We start from the raw sequence: 20808 nt of genomic DNA on the forward strand, positions 1-20808 counted from the left end.
GCAGGTTAGTTGGAAGACGCAAATGTTATAAATGTACGGATGTGTGCAACATGTTTGGTAAAAGCTGTACTGTATTGGTGGCACAAAACAACACGCATACCTACATGTATCCTACATGTATACATTAGTTAACAGACTTTAAGTTAAAGTGGGTATCCTCGGGGGGGGGGGGGGGGGCATCCGGGCATTTTCTACTGCCTGGCAACCCGCGGCGGTGAAAACAAAGACCCAAAACTCGCAGAAAACGGTACTTTGCGATGGTTGTTGAGAGTCCCCTGAACAGTGTAACAAGATTAGCCCTACGTGTGTAACATATATGAATTTGGTTGATCAGGATTACTTCAAAGTTGAGTTTATGCTGTTTTCTCGAGTTTTCACCGGCTCCACCGGCGTTCCACAGCAGCGCGCACAACCCTCATACGTGGTACATTGGTGCGCGTCTTAGCAACGTAGAACGTCCGTGACGTAGCTCCGCCCCCGAGGATATGGAGCAGCAAAATAGTTTCCAAATTCTGTAACTGTAAATAATTTAATTTTGGCTCATTTTGTTATTTGTATTTTGTTATTTAATTGGCCAAAAAGTTGAATCAAAATCATCTAATACGCAGATTTTTGTTTTTTTGTCAAATTAGTGATGTGAATTTTTTTCATATTTCAAAATACACATATTGCTGCCAAATGCTTTTTTAATATACTTCATCAATTTGTGAATTTTTTTTTTTAAGTGTTTAAAAATAGCGGTAAACAATCACTTACTTAATTTTTGTTGTAAATAAGGTCAGTTTTAGACAACATATCTACTTTAAAATGGTATAATACACCTGGACAACACTTATCTCTGTTATACTCTAGGTTTTATTTGAGAATTACTTATTTACTTGTATTTTGAATCAGATGATTTAAATAAATTTAAAAGTGGCCACAAACATTAACAAATTATCCATGCATATTCATTTGCTAATTAGCATATTATTGGAAATATTAATTGCATGAGATGACATTTTTGGATACTGAGGGCCACTGAGTGCAAGTTAAACTACTGTAAAATACTTTATTTTTGCTGTAATTGATTTTTCGCTGAAAAAAACTTTTTGGACGTTTTGTATGAAGTTTATTTTTACTGAATTTTGATGAGTTGAATGTAAAATATTTCCTTGATTTTATTTTCACTCAATCATCCCTTCAACGAAAATAGATTCCAATTTGGTTTACAGTAAATTATTGTGCTTTATCATATACTTAGTATTGCTTGGCCTTGTATCGCTATAGGAAGGGCAATAATTTCCCATATCACGCCTGGCTCAGTGCGCCCGGTCCTGCTTTTATCAATCAAAACGAAATGTGCCATTCTAGATTACATCGTGTAATTACTTCTATAAGGTGTATGATGAAACCTTTATGGACTGAATATAGCCTTTGCTGCCCTCAGTACGGCTTACATTCCGATGCAAGTTAGGGCGTTCCCGCCCTCAGGCAGCAAAAGTTGTATCCAGTCAATAAAGAATATTATATCAGTGAGCTTAAAATTTCATACTAATTACAACAAATATTGTAAATACTGCATTTACCTAAATAATGTTTAAAAAGTGAATTTATGTACTTATACTTGTATTTGGGTTTGATACTATAGTGTGACATACTTGATGTGTGAGTATATAATATGCACACATTCTGTAAAATATTCAAGAATTCACTGTTATTCTTGAAGCGTGGGGTTGTTTACTTTCTTAATTTTCAGAGCTTTTTTTGTATAAACAAGAACAATTATAGTATCCCATAATTCAATGGCACAATACGGGGATTGACAAGTCTTGGTTTAACAAAAAAAACAATTTATTTGACAATTTGTAGCAAAAAAGCAGTACTTTGGAAATTTTAGAAATAGTGAATATTAATTCGATAATTTGCATATATTGACTGATTTCATGTCGTATGTATTACCAAGGGTTTAGGGTATAAATATTATTATATTACTGCATATAATTTTATGAATTTATTACAAATAATTATAAATATCAAGCAACTAGTGTAACTGAGTAGTATTCAGTATTCAGCCCGAATCAAAGGTGATTCTGGTGATATAGGAGGACATTTACATGGTCTGAATCACACTGTTTTGCAAACATGCCCTCCATGAGGCTGTGCTCGATTCTGTCAAGCTACTGTGTACTTTGAAGTGCCTGTGAAACAAGCAGCCAATCAGATTTGGTGTTAGATGGCAATGGAAATCGTGTGGTACTGTATTTATCCCGGTAAGAGCCCAGGGTCTTAAACATGGAAAATTGCCTAAAAATAGGGGTGGGCATATGTATGCCCGGACATGACGTCAATCTCTTACTCGGATAAATACGAAATATTGTATTGCCAAAGAGGACACACTCTACATGTAACTCAAATCTGCATAGGTAATAATCGTGATGTTATGGTGGGATAATTGTACCTTGGCTGATGGGGTATTTCAATGCATCCAACAGCCTTTAAAACAAACTTAAATCTTGTTTCTGTAGTCATTTGGGAACAGGCTTGTAAGATTTGTTGAACACAAGGCTACTTAACTACTTGAATACAGCCAAGACCCCCTAACTACTTAAATACAGTCAATTCAATTTGTAAACGATTCACGATTTCAGATATGCACACATTTCAAATTGGCAATTTCAAGAATGTACATGTTTGTTATATAATTTTCGCTTTACGAAAATTAACTTAAAATGTAATTTATTCTTTTTCCTGCATGGTTGCATGTGCATGGTTGTTTGACTGGCAACATCAGGATTTCCTTTACGTGAATCATAGAGGTAAAAAAGCTTCTTTTTTTTTCACCTCCATGTGTTAATCAACACTTTCAACTCAACCTGTTGTCCTGAAAAATGGTGTCATTTTTATAAAGTGCACCCTCTAGTGACGGATCAGAATGGCCCAGCTGTGGTGATTTTTGTTTTCAGTTAAATTAAAATAAAAAACACTGTTCGCAATATTTTTTATTTAATTTAAAATGAAATAAATTGCCTAAACTGTACCAGTCTATTGACAAATGTATATGGGTACAGGCAATGTCACTCAAATCGATAACTGATTGTGTGGTGGGTGGAATAAAATCTCTCAAAAACATTCTTCACTGATGGATGTCTACAGATAAAAATGATATGATGCTTTTAAAGACACCCATCTATGTCATAGAAGCACTGTATCACTAGAGGGCGCAATTTATTTGACCATAAGCACAGGAATTAATTAGGATTCTATATGACCTGTCACATCAAGCTACAACTTGAGTTGTGAATCCTGTCTTAACCTTCAACCATCAAAGAAAATTACTAATAAATAATAGACCAATAAACTAGCCCAATCAGTAATAATACATATTTAATTATGCATATTAACCCAATCATGCATGGCTCATGAATATATTATAGTGAGAGACTTGTTCAGAATGACTAAATATGCCAGTCTTATGTGGTTGTGCGAGAAGATGAAATAAATCAAAATCTTTCTGGATAAGCCGTTATAACAAGCTGGAGACTGATATAAAATTAGCATACTGTAAAGTACTTTATTTTTTAGCTGGAATTAATTTTCACTGAAAAGACTTTTTGGGGTTTTTTGTATGGAATTTATTTTCACTGATTTTTGACGAGTTGAATGTAAAATATAGAAAAAAAGGTATTTTCACTGAATTATCCCTTTAGCGAAAATTAATTCCAAGCGAAAATAAAGTATTTTACAGTACAGATTAAATAAGACTAACAAAGTTAGGATCTGAATAGTCAAAGTGTGTATTATAGCAAGTCGTGCAAGTTGAGAAATGACCAACAACCTATTGATTTTTTTGCAATATTGTATACACTCTTTTTCATGTCATGTTTATAGGAAATGTACATCTCCATTCTAGACCGAACTGACGCCACGCATTTCAACTTTGCTTTGAAAACCTATGGGACGTTCACGCTTGAGAGGAAAGTGTGATGAAACAGAAGAGACTGCTTTTATTCTGTGCTAACATTGTACATTAAAATCTTAGTAAATGAACTCAAACATTTGTTGTGATCTTCAATAAGCAAGATTTCATCGTTCTTTGTACAATATCTTGATGTTCTGCAGTTGAGAATATATAAGGTAAAATCTGTAGGGCACATACCTATATGCATAGTCTGGTTTTTCTAGTTTCTCCAAAAATGAAGATGAATCCACCATCCTAGTACTAGCAATATGTCTGAGTCAGTGGGAAGGCAAAATCCACTGACCCAGATTAACAAAAAAAATGCCAGGAGAGACATTTGAAGTACAGAACTGTCGCCTGGCACAAATAAATATTGGACAAAGCTTAATTGATTACATCCTGGTACATACAGATAACATATCTCTGGGAAACTATTCTGGGTTCATTACTGACTGGTTATAATAGCGACCCCTTTCAGTCATAAAGAAGCAGCCATGGAAGATCCTGACTGTAGGAACTCAAAACTTGTCTATTGTTTTTCACTCAAACCATATTTATTGTTATTCCAGTAAATTTAATGATTTAATACAATCAGTAATTTCAAAAAGTAGTTTTTGAAAAAAAGAAAAAAAAGAATTACATTTGTGAAATTAACAATCGTTTAGTTTTGTTAGAGTAAAGCTAATGACTTGAGAAAGTTGATAATAGTGAAAGTTGATAATAGTGAAAGTTGATAATAGTGAAAGATATACTGCTCAATACAGATCTCGAGGTCTCGGTGTTCATAGTTTAGAATTTGGATTCTTATGTAGCTTTACATTTGTTCCTTTAATAACATTTGGATAATCTCCTTCAAAGATGCGGTCCAGTGATTTATTATACACCATTCCTTGATTGAAAAAAAACAACAATACATAATATAAACAATTTTGGCAGGAGAACGATTTAGACAATTGACATGAAGGTGGGTACTCATTAGGGCATAGCATCAACTCGAGGGGGTTTGGTCATTAAATGTCAACTTGGAGATCTTTGCCTTTCATTGACATAATTGTTGAACTATACTAACTGAATTTGGGTTATATAATCTCCAAACAAGCAGCCTGTCGGCTGAGATAACTCCACTGTTAGCAATGCACATGGCAATTAAAGAACTGGAGACATCATTAGAAAATGAACAATATATATAGTATCAGAGAAATCGGACTTGCAGTTTTTAACAAGAAGTCGAAAATATCACATTTTACCAAAAATATTCACCAAAATTAGAGAATTGAAGGAAACATCATGAAATGGACAAATCTAAGAGAGGTCTACCCAAGGTACAAATACACCAAGTATCAAAGTATTCAGGCTTGTAGTTTTCAAGAAGTCGAAAAAGTTGACATGGATGACGAACGCTGACGGACAATCACTCACATGATCAGCTCGAGCTCTGCTCGACAAAGTCAACAGCGGAGCTAAAAAGATAAATGTGGGTGATTCATTTATGCTAACAGTACCAATAAAGAAAATATGAGAAAGTAGTAATGGGTCCACCTAGTTTATATTGCTCTTGAAAACAAACCAGTTCATGTGCAATTTACTCAAATATATATTACCTGTGTGCTTTGATATGAAAGCAATTATAGCATTATTCTGTGTTGCCATGGCTACATGGGGGTCCAATCTGTTCTGTTTTCTCCAGTAATCCAATAAGAATGGAAAGTCTGTTTGATTGTCATGGTCTGTACCCCTTGAAGGGGGGGGGGTAATAAATAAGATAATTAGTATGCGTAATATTTGTATTTTGAGAGCAAAGTGGAGAGAATTCTAGAAGAGAATGGATAAGTAGAAATACCAGCTCTCTGATCATATTTTTACATAAAAGTTTAATTTTCACAATTTTTGTCAAAATTCCAGGGATACAAGGCAATCTTTAAATTCAACCAATTCATTTCTTCTCACTTTTGTGGTGATTTAAATAGACATTTTGCAACATGGATTTTTATGCTGATTGTTCAATTTTCAGGACCTTCATAAACTTAAATCCATTTTTCCAGAACATTTCATTCCAAATTCCAGTTCAAGTAAATATGACTGTATAAACCCTGACATACAATAAACATTTATACAACATGCGTTTATTAACAACTGTATCTATTAGGTGTACTCCATTTTCTACATGGTATTCCATGGTCTGCTGACAGTGTGTAATCGAACAAAAACAAAGCAGTTTGCAAAGATAGGAACTACCGGTATGTCAGTTTGTATCCATATTCACCTTGAATATAACCTTAGGCCCCCAAAAAAAATTATTTTGTTGCCCTCAGCGACCGACCGAAAAATATGAAATATTGGGTCGTGTTTTTTTTCCCATATACCTATAGACAAAAAAAATCTGATCGACCGACCCAATATTTCAATTTTTCGACTTGGGTGCAACATAAGTTGTTGTTTTTTTTTGGCCTTATAACCAAACCCCACAATTGTGCCATGCAGACACAGCCGTAAAATACTTTATTTTTGCTTGGAATTAATTTTCGCTTTTTTTCGCTGAAGCGCATGATTCAGTGAAAATAAAATCCAGCGAATATACCTTTTTCCCTATATTTTACATTTAACTCGTCAAAAGTCAGTGAAAATAAATTCCAAACAAAACACTAAAAAAGCCCTTTAAGTGAAAATTAATTCTAGCTAAAATAAAGTATTTTACAGTATTATATCTTAGAACAATTTGACGCTTCCCAAATCCTTTACTAATTTAAAAATTCTTCACTGAACATTATAATATCATGTTGATCAACAAAAGTGATACAAGCCATTAATACAAAACTGTGTTTACTCTTTTCAACACCATACTTTCTTGCCTAAAGTTTTTTGCACTTTTTCAAACATTTCTAGAAATGACCGTAATTTTGAAGGCAACAGACAAAATTAGAGTCAAATTTAAGTTTTTATTCTACAAATTTGGCTACTTTTGTCCCAATCTTTTCAAGGAAAGTGCAGACTATAAACAGGACTATTTTGTGATCAAAATATGGAACTGGTGGGGAAAGTTTTAATACAATTACGTGCTCTCTAAATTTGTTACCGATAATATGAGGTTATTATAACCTTATTGTTATACATCTTTTCCTCCCAGGAATACATCATGGGAATGCCAAAATCCAAAACGTTTAGAACTGATTTAGCGAACTTCTTTGTGCGGAGTCCGATCAAACCCTAGGGGCAGCCATGTTTGATTTTTATAATTAGAGAACACGTAATCACTTCATATTTGGAATTCACGTTTCCTAACATGGTAGAATGAAAATACCTAGTGCAATACCGCAATATTACGGCACGCTGAACGATGACAGATGTATAATAATCAGATTATAATCTGACGAGAACTAATTAAAATATTCAATAACACAATGTGTGAGAATTATTTTCTTACATGATGGTAATCAGTCTTCTTTCTCCACCAGTTTTATCCGATAGAATTCTGTTCATTCGAACAATATTTCCTGTCCATTGAAATCTTTCGTCATTAATGAATAGGATTGGTTGATGAATGTCATATGATATGGTCCTGATATCCAATGGAAACATCCAAGAATCCAACGCAATACAACACCTGTGATTGGTCAATTAAATATTTGATTAATTTAAATATTTCACGTTTGTCTTCCTCAATTCATACATATTCATATCTTTCCCATAACTTCTGTTACATGTGACTGCCATATTACTACACTATCATTCAGTTTGATTGGTGGAAACTTTGTTTGGAAAATGAACCTACCATATCTATTTGATTGGTTGAATTATTGAGTTGGCTGTCACACAATAGCCAGTGCATTAAGAATGGGATGGAGTAAGTAATATCATTCAAGATGATGAGATTCAATTGGTAAACTAATCGAGCAGTGCAGGTGATTTTACAGTAATGAACCTTGCTTGAAATTTCAAATTACCAGCACTGTCTTCGATGTAACGATTGATTGCTGTACGTAACTTGGCTGCTTCATAAAGTAGAAGTCTCCTGTGACCTGGAATTTCTGGTAAAATTCACTTGATTTGAAATTTATCACGTCATATTTATACTAATTTGCCCAACAATTATGAGTAGGCATCTACATTAAAATACTAAATCTGTTTGACCTGAATCTTTTGTCTTGATAGAGAGACTGTATTGCTGTAGTGCCTCCGAATGAGTGACCAATGACAGAGACATTGTCTGTGTCTAGTCTTCCCTGAAATTACAAAACATACATTAATCAGTCAAATGCAATAAACAAGTGCTTGTATTAAAGTTTGTCTACATAAGTCACAGTATTTTAAAGTGTGATTTAAGAAATTGTTTGACATTATGCTTATCTACATGCTGTTTTTAGTTTTGGACTTCCAAATAATACAAAGAGACTACCAGTACTACTTTTGTGGTGTATATATTTCACCTAAGGTGCACATACTAAAGTATAGTTCAAGCACATTTTTTGAAATGAAAATTCACAATAATTCTGATTCTGAATTACCATCAGTGATATAATTCTATTCCCACATACGTAACCTACATAGCAACGGGCGAGGGTCGGATAAAAATATAAAAAGTCAAAAGACAAAAAAATGTAGTTTGTCAGAGTTTTAAGATGTGCTCTCATCACGCTTGTAATCAACGCTGTCCAAATGAGGTGCACGGAACTCAGGGGGAAAGTGAATTGTACAAGTCAATTCCTTTATAGGGTTTACTGGTAGGATTTACACCAATTGTGCCATGTAACGCTATGATACTGGTGACAACAAAGTTACATAATTCCTCATCATGCATTTGTTGCAATAGATACAACGCAATTTAATTTTTTTTTATATTTTTCACTATTCAGAGGTTATCATGAGTGTATACTATGACAGAAGTTATTTTCACGAGTGATGCGAAGCGAGTCAATGTATTTGCATTTATTAGTATAAGGCTTCTAACTTAACAAATTTGTTTAGAAAGTTGGTACATGATAATATTGGTTAGTTCATCAAGTTAAGTAGGTACTTAAAGCCATGCAAGAAAGTATGAACACAAAAAAATGCTCAAATTGTGTATGATACTAGAGATTTGAACACATACTATAATGACTCATTTTTTACTAAATTTCCAGTCGTCTATTTGGCCTACCACATTTGAAAAACAGTAACCCTTGGAAAAAAAAAATTATTGTCAATGTGCTGTAACTGCTAATTTTTGACTCCTGTGACATATGGTACTACAAAAGTAATGCTTTCTCAGTATTGCACTGATTAGGAAATGCAGCTCCCCAACAGTAATTATTTTGGTTACACATTGGATTTATACATAAAAATATGTTCACCTTAAATTGAGAGAAGTTGCAATGAATGTCCATTTGGTTTTGGATCAACTGTCCTTTATTCATTTTCTGTAATAGATCCAGTGTTCTGGTGCACTCCTTAGCTCTCTGTTTTACCTGAGAAACAAAACAAAGTTTAATAATGTATATACTGGTATAACTTGTCACCAATTACCATCCTTATATAATAATAACATTACGGGGATACTGCAAAGTATGCATGAGGAGCTAGAGTACAGCGGGACTATCAACCGACGCATACATACTTTGCAGTATCTTCATAATAACCTTATTATATTATTATACATCATTTACTCCCGGAAATACATCATGGGAATGCCAAAGTACAAAAAGTTTAGAACATACAATGTATTTGACAAACTTGTTTGTGTGGAGTCCGGTCAAACCCTGGGGGCAGCCATGTTTGTTTTTTATTACCAGAGGATGCTTACGCAACGTAATCGTTCCAAATTTGGAATTCGCATTTCCAAATATGGTGGGATGAAAATACCAAGTGCAATACCGCAAAATTACAGCATGCTGTAACTTATGGTGTTATTGTGACAGATGTATAATAATAATGTTCATTTACCTTTGAAACAGAAAAGATAAATGATAATATTAACATAAACAAACAGAAAATAACATTATTTGAACAAACTATAAGACTCTCCCTGAATTCCTTTCTTGAAGCCCAAAATGTCCTAATGAACAGAGATGTTTGTCTCCCAAGAGTATTGTTCACTGTTCATAATGTATCACTAAAAAGTAAAGAGAATCTAAAGTTCAGGCTGCCTGAATAAAATGCACTCATTGAACCAGTCTTCTTAAATTTGGTAAAACTTCTTGTAAATTTAAGTAAAATGTTTTTTCTGGTCTTGGTGAAAACTTGAATTGATAGCCAAACATCATATATGGACCAAACGGTTGATTGGTCAATTATATCTGGACCAAACCACTTAATTGGTCGATTAGCTATGGACTACAACGTTGATTGGCCAATACTGTAAAATCTGTATTAGAAGCCGCGGTTTATATTAAAATGGTACAATACAACAGAGGGGAAGTGGTTTCTATTAGAAAATCTACACAAATGAGAAATTGTGATTTTTTTTGGTTCGCAATTGTTCAAAAAAATTGGTTGCGCTTCTATTCAGGAATGCGGGTTTCTAATACAGATTTTATGGTAATATATAAGCCAGACAGGTCATTAGGTGATTGACTGATTAAAAACAAGGAAGACCATCCCAACTAAATGTTAATTTTGTATACAGTTATATAACTAATGCTAGATGTTCAGTGTCAAGGTCTTGCAGGTTTTGATAAGTTCATCAGTTATAGACTATATATATATATACAGACCTGACTATTTCTGAGTGCATACTCTTCTCTGCTTGGCAATGACAATATAAATGTGACAAACTCTTCTTTAAGAGTCATCTTATCTTCATCAGATGGCCTCAAGCAGTAGGTTGTACATGCAGAATTATCTCTGGTAAATGAATATACTTGAATTAAAATAAAATAATTAACATTCACCTGCAACTCAGCTTTATAATACTATCCTCAGCTTTATTTGTTTGGCCCAACTTAATAAAAATATTGCAAAATGACACAAGATTTCATGGATACATGAATAAAACTGTAAACATTATTAAACCAGGATTGTGTTAAGTAAGCTAACACAACAAAATGATAAAAGAAAAAAAATCAGATCTATTCTATCAGATGTTGTAGTGTATATTATTTAAACCATACAGTTTTTGTTTTGTTTTTGTGCCTACATGTTGGTTGATTTACATGGACACAATAAAATAAATATGGCCGCCAGTTGGCCATATTAAATTAAATCACAAATCAGAGTAAATAAATACCTCAGCTGGTGATATACACATTCAAATATTAGTATTTGAAAAGAAAATTTGATTTTAAAAATTTTGGCCATGAAGCTGTACCATACATTGGAAATAAATCACTGACACAGCAATAGACACTTACTAGTAATAGAAAATAATAAAAGCCCAAACTAATTGTTACTAGCCATTCCTAAAAATTTAGTGGCCCACCAAGATTTTAGTAGATTTTTGCATTTTCCAATATGACAAATTGTGAAATTACACATACATGTTTTGGGAGATTATACCCTCAACATCTGATTGTGAACTCTCATAACAACGTTTAAAAAGTTATTCATAGGTCCATATTTTTCAAAGATCAACAGTTCGCAAATAGACATACGTCTTTAGTCACCATTTAATGAAGTCAGTCGCATTGCGGAATATTTCAATTCACTACGTTCAATTACCCACCATAGACTCCGGTCAGTCAAAATGACTATTTTGAACTGTAGGCATTAATCAGCGATTCTGCCGGTGACGGAGAGATAGAATCCAGGTCAGGGGAAGCCCCATGACCTCAAGATTCTTTTACCCCTTACGTCACGAACCCACGTGACCGAGGCCACATGGCAATGCCATAGGCAGCCGTCCATCACTCTTAATTTCTCTCCGCCTCGAGTGGAGATGAAATCTAGCGAGCTCTGCTGGATCGCCTGCTTTTTTTTCCTGTCCAGATTTATAGCTTGGGTTGTTGCCGCTGCTCGGCATCCGACATGGTAGCTGGTAGGATAAGTTTTCCTTGTCTTTTTTTTACCCTCGTGTCGTTTTCCCCTTTGTGTGTAGTATTTTTCACAGCAAAGAAATCAAAATCCGGCGCCACTACGTAGTCACATGTTGATTTCATGGCGGCACCTTTTACAATTACTGTAATTCGTCTCCCTCATGCATGTCGTCTTTTATTTTTAATGTATTTAGCAATATATCGATGTAATGACAGCTCCAAGGCTCGCTGCCTTTTTTCTTCCGGTCTCCTCGTCTTTCGAACCGACCGTACAGTGGTTTATTCAGAATCTACCAGCATAGAACCCGCATCTAAGATGCTTTGTCGTGGCTACGTGTGGGTTCCGGGGTTTTTTTTTGCATGAAAGCGTGTTTTTTTTTCACTGAGTTCTGAGGCCTGAGATTTTCTTTCAGAGCCATCAAAATCGCTGACACTGACCGCGTCACAGCAAGGTCGCGCATCCAGTAAACAAATCGGTTAAAGTGAGTTGCGTGTTTTGCATGAGTGGAAAGTCCTCACGCTCGGCTACCGGTACTTCATGTACCGGGACGTCGAGTAAGAGGCCCGACGGCGGAGGTACCGATATTTTCTCGGTCTCCCCCGCTGATCGGAGGGCATCCTCACAGTCTGTTTTTTCAGGCGGTGTTTTTTACCCGATTTTACCAGCTGCAGCGAGGCTGTGCCCCTGGAGGCTTTCCTCCTATGGGGCCCGTTGCGGGTCTCTTCGTGGACCCTTCCTCGCACGGCGCCGAGTTTGCCTCCGAGTTGAGGGCTGTAATTGGTCGAAGGACTGTCGGGGCAATTGCGTCCCTGGCAGGCCGGGTAGATCAGACGCAGTCGGAGCGAGCTGTCTCCACTGTGTCCCCTCGGTGGGCAAGCAGGAAGAGACACGAAAGCATGTTTGCATTCAAACACGTCTCTTCCGGGGAACCCCCGTTCCCAGTCACGGCTCTCCCACTATTTTGGGGGGTGGCCGAGGCTCAGGCTAATTACACCGGTCCTTCTCTGGATCCGCGGGCACTGAATGCCAACGGGGTGCTGGCAGCCAAGTCTCCGATCTCGGGGCAGGGCTTTCAGGGCAGGGCACGCGTTGACCCCTCCCCACTTTCAGCCAGCTAGGGTTCGTCACGCGGTAACGGTACAACGATAACGAATTTATCCTTGTGTCCGGTCCCCGCTGTGGGTTTTGACTCCTTTCTTACTGACCCACGGGCGTCCCCAGAGGGAACCGACCCTGTCATGAGACGCACAGTCGAACACGCTCCCTCTCACATATTTTAAGTTAAAGGAGACGCGTTCGCTCGTGTTGGATACAGCCGGTACTCCGGGCGGTCCCTCAGAGTCTTCCATCTGTATGACTCGGTGAGCCACGCTTTTGGGGTGAGGCGGAGTATCATCGTTCCCAGTGATATGATGTATATACCCCCACCCTTGATCCTAAAGCGACCACCTAAGGTTGCTTCAACGCTTATGGGATCACGGGCGTCGGGATCCAAAGCAACCCCGTCGGCACATCTCTCCCCTGTCCGTCTGAGTGCGGAGTGGGGCGCAGAGCACGCAAACGGTGTTGATGGGCGGCGTTGGTCAGCCGCGGAGGATGTAATGCTTAAGGCCCCTGGGTGGGAATAACGTTAGGCAACACTTCCCACTGGACCAAACGCTACCCAGTCAGTGTGTTTCAGGATCAGACCCCATAGCGTGGGATGAGACCAAAACGCCCCCAACAGGATTCCAAGGCTCCTTCCCCAGACCCCGGTACCACAAATTTGGCAAACCGGGCAAAGGGGGATAGCTGCGTTCCATGGGTGTCTTTGCCAATTGAGGACGACCCATCTAGCCCTGAGGGCAGAGTTGCTTGAGCGCATTATTATGCGTGCCCAGCACTCTGGTGACCTTGGAGGCAGAACGCACCAGCCTCCTAGACCAGGCGACATTTTTACTGGTGGGCCACCGCACCTCTACGTGCGACACCCCCTAGTGTTGCCTGGCTCGCTTGGCCAGGGCCACTACTGGGCTACGAGACGCGGCCTTAGACGCACGTGTTTTCGCCGACAAGCTGAGCTGGGGTACGTCCCCCACCTCAGTGATGCAGACTGGACACCCTCCACCCTCTTTATTCAGGGAATGGTGGGTACAGTCTCGGAGCTTCGGAGTGCAATGAATCAGAGGGTTCAGATTGAATCCGCTAGCCAGTTGGTCCTGCCATGGGCAAGCGGAGGGCACCCCAAGCACAGAAAACACAACGCCCTAGGGCATTGCCCGCTAGCCAGAGTCAGCCAGGAGGCAAGTGCTTATACCCTTCCATGGGAGGGAAGGGTAGTGGCGTGCCCCCAGGGAGGTAAGAGCCAGGTGGTGGCTCCTCACCCTCTCTGGGCGGATGTCTACCCGGCAGCAGGGGAAGCATGTTTGACGCTCACCTCTGCAACCGGGGGAGACAGGCACGTGTTCGGTGAGTGGCCAGGTCACAACTTAGTGACTACTTCAGGCCTTGGGGAACTCGCCTCATGGGGGAAGGAAGCACCCTCCCCCCTTGCAACTGCCGAACACATGGCCACACATCCCTGTCGTACACAGATTGCGCCGGTGTAGTCCGGTTTGGAGACGGTGGGTGACCGACCCCTGGACCTTCCCAGGTGGTGACATCCGTTTACGGCATACCGCTGAAATCTCCACTTCCCCCCGTCAGTGTCTCCCCTGTTGGGCACTGCCAGGGGACTCCCGCAAGGCGGAAGCAATTAGACAGGAAGTAGCAGTTTGCTGTGGAAAGACGCCATACACAGGGTACATCAGCCGGAACTAAGTCCAGGCTTCTACTCAAATGTGTTCGTAGTACCAAATCTACAAGTGGCAGGCGTCCAGTTTTGGACCTAGACAGACTGAATCAGTACGTGCCCCTCGATCGGTTCCACATGGAGACACCATTCAGGGTTCTTCTCTCCATCCACCGTTTTGACTGGCTAGCCCCACTAGATTTAAGCGGGGCCTACCTGCACGTACCGATGCACCTAGCGAGTTGCCATCTCCTTCGAATCGCCCAGCTGGGCCAAGTATTCAAACTTCGGTGCCCCCCCTCCATTCGGGTTAGGGACAGCACCCTACGTGTTCACCAGAGGGATGAAACAGGTAGTGCTGCTGCTTCACCAGATGTCGATACACCTCAATCCGTACCCAGACTACTGGTTACCAACAACCCGGGCAAGGGGTAATAGCCAAACGCATCAGGCTAACACAGGATTTACTTCACCAGTTGGGCTCGTTAGTAAATCGACAAGTCCCACCTCGAGCCAATGCGCAGTTGGTGTCCCTGGGCATGGAGTTTTGACACAGAGGTAAGCTTGGCTTAGCTATTTCAAGCATATTGCTTAGCGCTAAGCAGCCTAGCCGAATGCCTAGTCAGCGTTCCCTCGGTGTCCCTCCGTGAACTAATGCGGATCATCGGAATGATGACCTCGGTTCGAAGGGTCGTTCCCCAGGGAACTAGATAGGCGGGTTTCGATCTCGGACCAAGTGAAGGAAGCCCTGCCCTGGTGGTCGTCACTGACCAACCTCGGGCAGAGGGGCCCCCTTGGACCCGCTCGCCGCAGGTATGACTCTGGTAACAAATGCCTCCCCCCAGGGTTGGGGAGCGCATCTATTGGACGAACAAGCCCAAGGATATGGCTCCCGCATAGTTTTGGGACCACCATATCAACCGGCTCGAACTGTGAGCAGTGTACTTAGCACTACCACGCTTTCTACCCGTAGTTCGAGACCACAGAGTCCTGCTCCGCACAGACAACGCAGCGGTGGTCTCCTTCAAGAAGGAGGGGGGGACGCTTTCCCCATCGTTGTCAGTCCTAGCGGAGCAAAATCCTCCTTTGGTGCCTGGAATACAATGGGGAGCTAACCGCACACCACCTTCCAGGGGTGAGGAACAGTCTGGCGACGCCCTTTCAGGGCGACTCCGTCTCCAGAACACGGAGTGGCTGATACCCCAGTGGGTAGCCTCCAGGCTGTTTCGGCTGTGGACGGTCCAAGGTTAGATCGTTTGCCGCACCCCGGAACACCAAGCTCCCGACGTACGTAACACTCCTGCTGACTCCAGGAGCCTGGGCCAGGGTCGCTTTGCTACCCCGCGGATCCACTTAGTTGTGTACGCTTTTCCTCCCTTCCCGCTAGTCCACCGGGCACCGGAGAAGACTTCGACAGGTGCACACCTGCATATTATCATTGGTCGCACCCAATTGGCCGAACAGGGCCTAGTTTCCACTTCTGTCGGAAACGATAGTCGAAACACCAGCAGTGCTTCCGCACTTACCGGACATGCCGTCCCAACCAGACGGCGCACTACCACGAGCCCAGCGGGTATCACTTACCCGCATAGAGGCTCTCATTAGACCCGCCCATACGAAAGCTTTATCTGAGCGGGCTGCCAACGTCCTGGCCAGGGCGAACTGGGATTCCACCAATGCAGCCTACATTTCTAGGCTGCGAGCATACACTGGTTAGTGTAGCGGAAGGGAGATTGATCGATACCATCCCTCTATTGGCCAGGTAGCAGGCTCCTTCGTCCACCTGTTTGACAAAGTGGGTTTGTCCTATGCAGCGATCGTTGGCTACAGGTCGGCCTTGTGCCCCACCATTCAAACGTACGGGAACAAGACTAACCGATTGTCCTACTATTAGGAGACTATTTACTGCTTTCCAGACGCTGAGACCCCATGCAAGGGAACTGCCCAACTGGGACTTGTCGGCTGTGTTGTCCGCTCTAAGCAGACCGCCTTTTGAGCCTCTCCAATCAGCACCACTCAATTTTTTGATGTGGAAAATAGTCTTCCTACTGGCCCTCGCCTCGGGTAGGCGCCGGTCAAAGCTAGGCGCGCACTATCCTTTGCGGACGGTTGTGCCGCTTTTATGGGCGATCAAGTTGTACTAAGACACGAATCGGGTTCTCGCCAAGAACCAAATCCCAGGACACGATTCTCAACCAATCGTCATCCCCGGCTGGCAAATATTGTCAGTCCGGAAGATCAGGAGGAGTTGCTTCTCTGCCCGGTCTGAGCGCTGAGTTGCTACGAGAACCGTACCAGGTTTTCTAGACGGGGACCCAAACACATGTTTTTGTGTTACGGCCCTGACAAGCGGGATAAGCCGGTTTCCCAGACTTCCATCCCCAGGTGGATTACTGCGACTGTCCTGGAGGTCTATAATACACTATCCTCAACACAGACCTTGCAGAGACACCAAGTACAAGAACATGAGGTCTGTGCGATTGCTAACTCACTAGTGCTAGCGTCAGGTGCCCCCTCAAACACATTCTGAGGGCAGGCTTCTGGAGAACGCAGAACGTCTTCATCAACTACTACCTAGGAGACACCCAATCTATTGAGCAGGATCTCTTCAGGTTAGGCCCCGTCGTAGCGGGTCAGGCCTTGTTTGCTGACCCAGCCCGAACGACTGCAGGGGCCTCTGCGCATAGGCGATAAGTCAGTCTCTGCATTTTTGCGGGCAGATTGTCTGTTCCACTAGCACTTCCTGGAAGCTCCCAGGTTTCGCTTCTGTCGACCTACGCCCTCATGCGAACTGTTTCGGTCCTACTTCAAGCTTATCACCCCCGAGTTCGGCTTGGGTCTAGCTTTCTCGGGCACACCGAACCCTGTCACCACAGCAGCATTGGCTTCTTGCTTCTGGGACAGCACAGGCAAGGTAAGACACCACCCTTCTTGGGTCTTAACTTAGGTTTTTGGGTTTGTTTTTCATCCCGGACTGGGGGAAAGTCTTTCATCATTCTCCTTTTTTTTCTGTTTGCTCGGAAAAACCCGTCACCTATCAGTGTCTGACTCTGCCTACAGTTCAAAATAGTCATTTTGACTGACCGGAGTCTATGGTGGGTAATTGAATGTAGTGAATTTAGGCGAGGGTTCTTCGAACCCGCCTATTCACATAGTTCATACCCACCATAGACTCCGGGTCCCCCCAACCTCCCCACTCTTTCCGTCGCGTTGGTCTAAGTCCTCGAGGCGGAGAGAAAGGAACCAGAGTGATGGACGGCTGCCTATGGCGTTGCCATGTGGCCTCGGTCACGTGGGTTCGTGACGTAAGGGGTAAAAGAATCTTGAGGTCATGGGGCTTCCCCTGACCTGGATTCTATCTCTCCGTCACCGGCAGAATCGCTGATTAATGCCTACAGTTCAAAATAGTCATTTTGACTGACAAGAGTCTATGGTGGGTATGAACTATGTGAATAGGCGGGTTCGAAGAACCCTCGCCTAAGTCTGTGACACTCACCTGTGTTCTACAATTGCAACAATGTATCCATGCGAAGCGAGGTCCATACATAGGGTGTTGTACTGAAACCGACTTGAACTAAGTCCATGAGAATATATAACGCTTGGGAAGAGATTCCCATTGGACAACAGCGGACCATTCCAATGTACAGGAACAGTAGCGGAATCCATATTGGATACTAGAGTGAAAACCAGGAAATTGGTCGATTCATTTTTGAATATTATATCCAGGAATACTTTTTCCAATATAGATACACCGGCACTTTTTTTCACAGTATTTTATTATTGGCTACATACATGATGAATATTGACTGCCAAAAAGATATTGTTGAAATATATCATATCAACTGATCAATCTATGAAACAAACGAATAGTAAAAGTAAAGTTTAAATAGTAATAGACTTGTCATTGAAAACAATAGAATTTATCTGTTTAAAACATTGCACAGCCAAGTTTGAAATTGTTATGGACGCATACAATTGTCTTCCTTATTTGGAAAATGTATGTCAAGCTGATGTTTCGTTTGAGCATTTTTGATCATTAAAATCGGTCAAAGCAATAATTTAGTGGTGGACTGAACTATAGAATCATTAAATGTAAACGAGGGCACAGGCATGGATACATAATCTCACTGGCATTTAGGGCTGTTATATGGATATATTTGCTACATTATTACTACATGCAAGAACAGATGTATAATAACTCTGTTATCACGAGAACATTGCAAAGTATGTACTCAGGCAGTACGTGAGTGCATCGACTTCTGCTACATGTTGTTGATACAATTACTATTCTATTTATGTGAATACTTTGCAGTATTTCTACTCACCTCGTCACATTTAAAGATAAAATCGATATTTTTTCAAAAAGCAACCACTTTTAAAAACTGATTATTGATTTTTTTTGTGATTTCTGCTGCGGTAACTGTAATGTACCTTATGACGCTCACTGTTTGTCACTTTTTATCAAAAAAACAAACACATAAACTAATAAATAAATAAACTATAATAAATGAATAAATAAACATACGTAACACCTGTTTGTCTTTCTCATTCACTTCAGGATACCCCTGTTTCAACTGCTTCACAATTGCATCCCTGTATTGTTTCCGTGGAAACCATGGTACTCCTTTCGTCTCATCAGCTGATGTTCCTTTTATTGAGGATGGATAAAATAAGCGGAAGAAACTCCTAAAATAAATTATTTATTGTGAAATAAATAAAATTCTGGCTTCAAATTGAAAGTTTTAATAATAAAACTAAGTATAGTGAAAATAAAAATTAATGAAATTGGTCGTCAAAACAACAACTGAAGAATATACTAGGTCTTATGCCTTATGTCTTCCAGTCACAAATCCAGGTACTGTAAAATACTTTATTTTTGCTTGGAATTAATTTTCAAGTGAAAATAAATCCAGTGAATATCCCTTTTTTCCAATATTTTACATTCAACTTATCAAAAATCAATGAAAATTAATTTCATACAAAAAATCTTTTCAGAGAAAAATCATTAGAGCATTTTACAGTAACTTATTTGATGTTCAAATTCTCTGTTAAAGACATTATTTTTACATTATTTTCTTCATAATTGTTTTCATTGAAACTTAGAAAAAATTGAACATTACAAAAATTGACATATAATATGAAACAAATAGTTACCAAAGTATTAAAACGGAATTTTGACTGAACTGGGGGGGCACTATTAAAAATACATGTATTACAACAAAACCAAACATTGGAATCTATAATCAAAGGAATCATGAGAATTATAATAAATTGTATGCCCAGCCTGTATGGGGGGAGAGGGTGGTGTATAAAAACCATCATACCCCCATACATGCTAGGCGTACAGTTTATCATAATCCCAGTGCTCTCTGTGCTATGACAGATGTCATACTACAACGAGAAGAGGGGGGAAGAATTTTCAATTTTCAATTATTTTTTATGTTTCTCCCAATTATTTAATAAATTCTGCAACCTTTTTTTTCTTTTTTCAATACTTTTTATACATATTTTTGTTTCAATGAAAATCCTCCAGCGCTTCCATGCCTTACTAGGCTTCCCGTGAACATACCTATACGACAGGTCACCGTCCCTCAACACCGGACGGTGGACAGGTGGAGCACAACTTACCACTCAGTCACATCCAAGCCGGTCATTACATCCATGCACCCGACATCATACTGCCCGCTTCCCGGTGGTAACATTTTGCTCGAGACACCTTTCGCTGTTCAGAAAATGCATCAGGATGGGTCACTCGAATGACTTCCCATTCCAGCAAACCGGATTTCAAAGGTCGCTCAGCAATCAATTATAAAGACGGCAACTGGACGATTCAACAAATTGACCTTTCAATGCAGAGTCCAAGGGGCAAGCTCAGGCCGAGCGCCATCTAACGACTGCAACAGGGGAATCTTGCTGTCGGGGGAGGGCGCACTTGTCAACTAAAATAAGATTAATATTACATGTATTTATACTATACGGATCTAATTCTTCCAAAATTATTGACTTGGAACACATAAATAGAGTTCGTAACTCCAAATATGCAAATGAATAAGACGCAATTTTATATTAGAACTATTTGGATATTATTTGCTTAACCATTCAACGCGGGCGCCTTTTCGGAACGTGTTCGCCAAAAAAAACATGATTCTTAACT

The 20808-nt window shown here is 40.3% G+C and overlaps 1 protein-coding gene and 1 long non-coding RNA gene across 2 annotated transcripts; one reads left to right on the forward strand and one right to left on the reverse strand.

The window, feature by feature from the left end:
- Positions 1–187: 187 nt before the first annotated feature.
- Positions 188–4035, forward strand: LOC146745509 (uncharacterized). Its single transcript, XR_014929409.1, has 3 exons — positions 188–2252; positions 2774–2798; positions 3871–4035. It is a non-coding gene; the product is annotated as an uncharacterized LOC146745509 (long non-coding RNA).
- On the reverse strand, positions 3962–20520 carry LOC102810013 (platelet-activating factor acetylhydrolase-like). The gene is made up of 9 exons (XM_006815889.3): positions 20283–20520; positions 19180–19340; positions 18151–18328; positions 10627–10756; positions 9268–9381; positions 8069–8160; positions 7362–7541; positions 5542–5675; positions 3962–4829 (listed from the first exon to the last, which is right to left on the reverse strand). Exons 1-9 carry the CDS (start codon positions 20354–20356, stop codon positions 4723–4725), a joined length of 1170 nt encoding a protein of 389 aa, XP_006815952.2. The 5' UTR covers positions 20357–20520; the 3' UTR covers positions 3962–4722.
- Positions 20521–20808: the final 288 nt, after the last annotated feature.

This window comes from Saccoglossus kowalevskii, chromosome 5 (genome assembly GCF_978046115.1).
Source record: "Saccoglossus kowalevskii chromosome 5, keSacKowa6.1, whole genome shotgun sequence".
NCBI classification, from domain to species: Eukaryota; Metazoa; Hemichordata; class Enteropneusta; family Harrimaniidae; genus Saccoglossus; species Saccoglossus kowalevskii.

What these genes read in the sequence shown, in the direction of transcription:
- LOC102810013 (XM_006815889.3), bottom strand. Translation starts at nt 20,356, where the DNA reads ATGTTACCACCGGGAAGCGGGCAGTATGATGTCGGGTGCATGGATGTA. An exon ending in GGCTTGGATGTGACTGAGTG is followed by an intron (nt 19,341 to 20,282) that starts GTAAGTTGTGCT and finishes AATTTATTTTAG; the next exon opens with GAGTTTCTTCCGCTTATTTT. An exon ending in GTTGCAATTGTAGAACACAG is followed by an intron (nt 10,757 to 18,150) that starts GTGAGTGTCACA and finishes TTCATTTACCAG; the next exon opens with AGATAATTCTGCATGTACAA.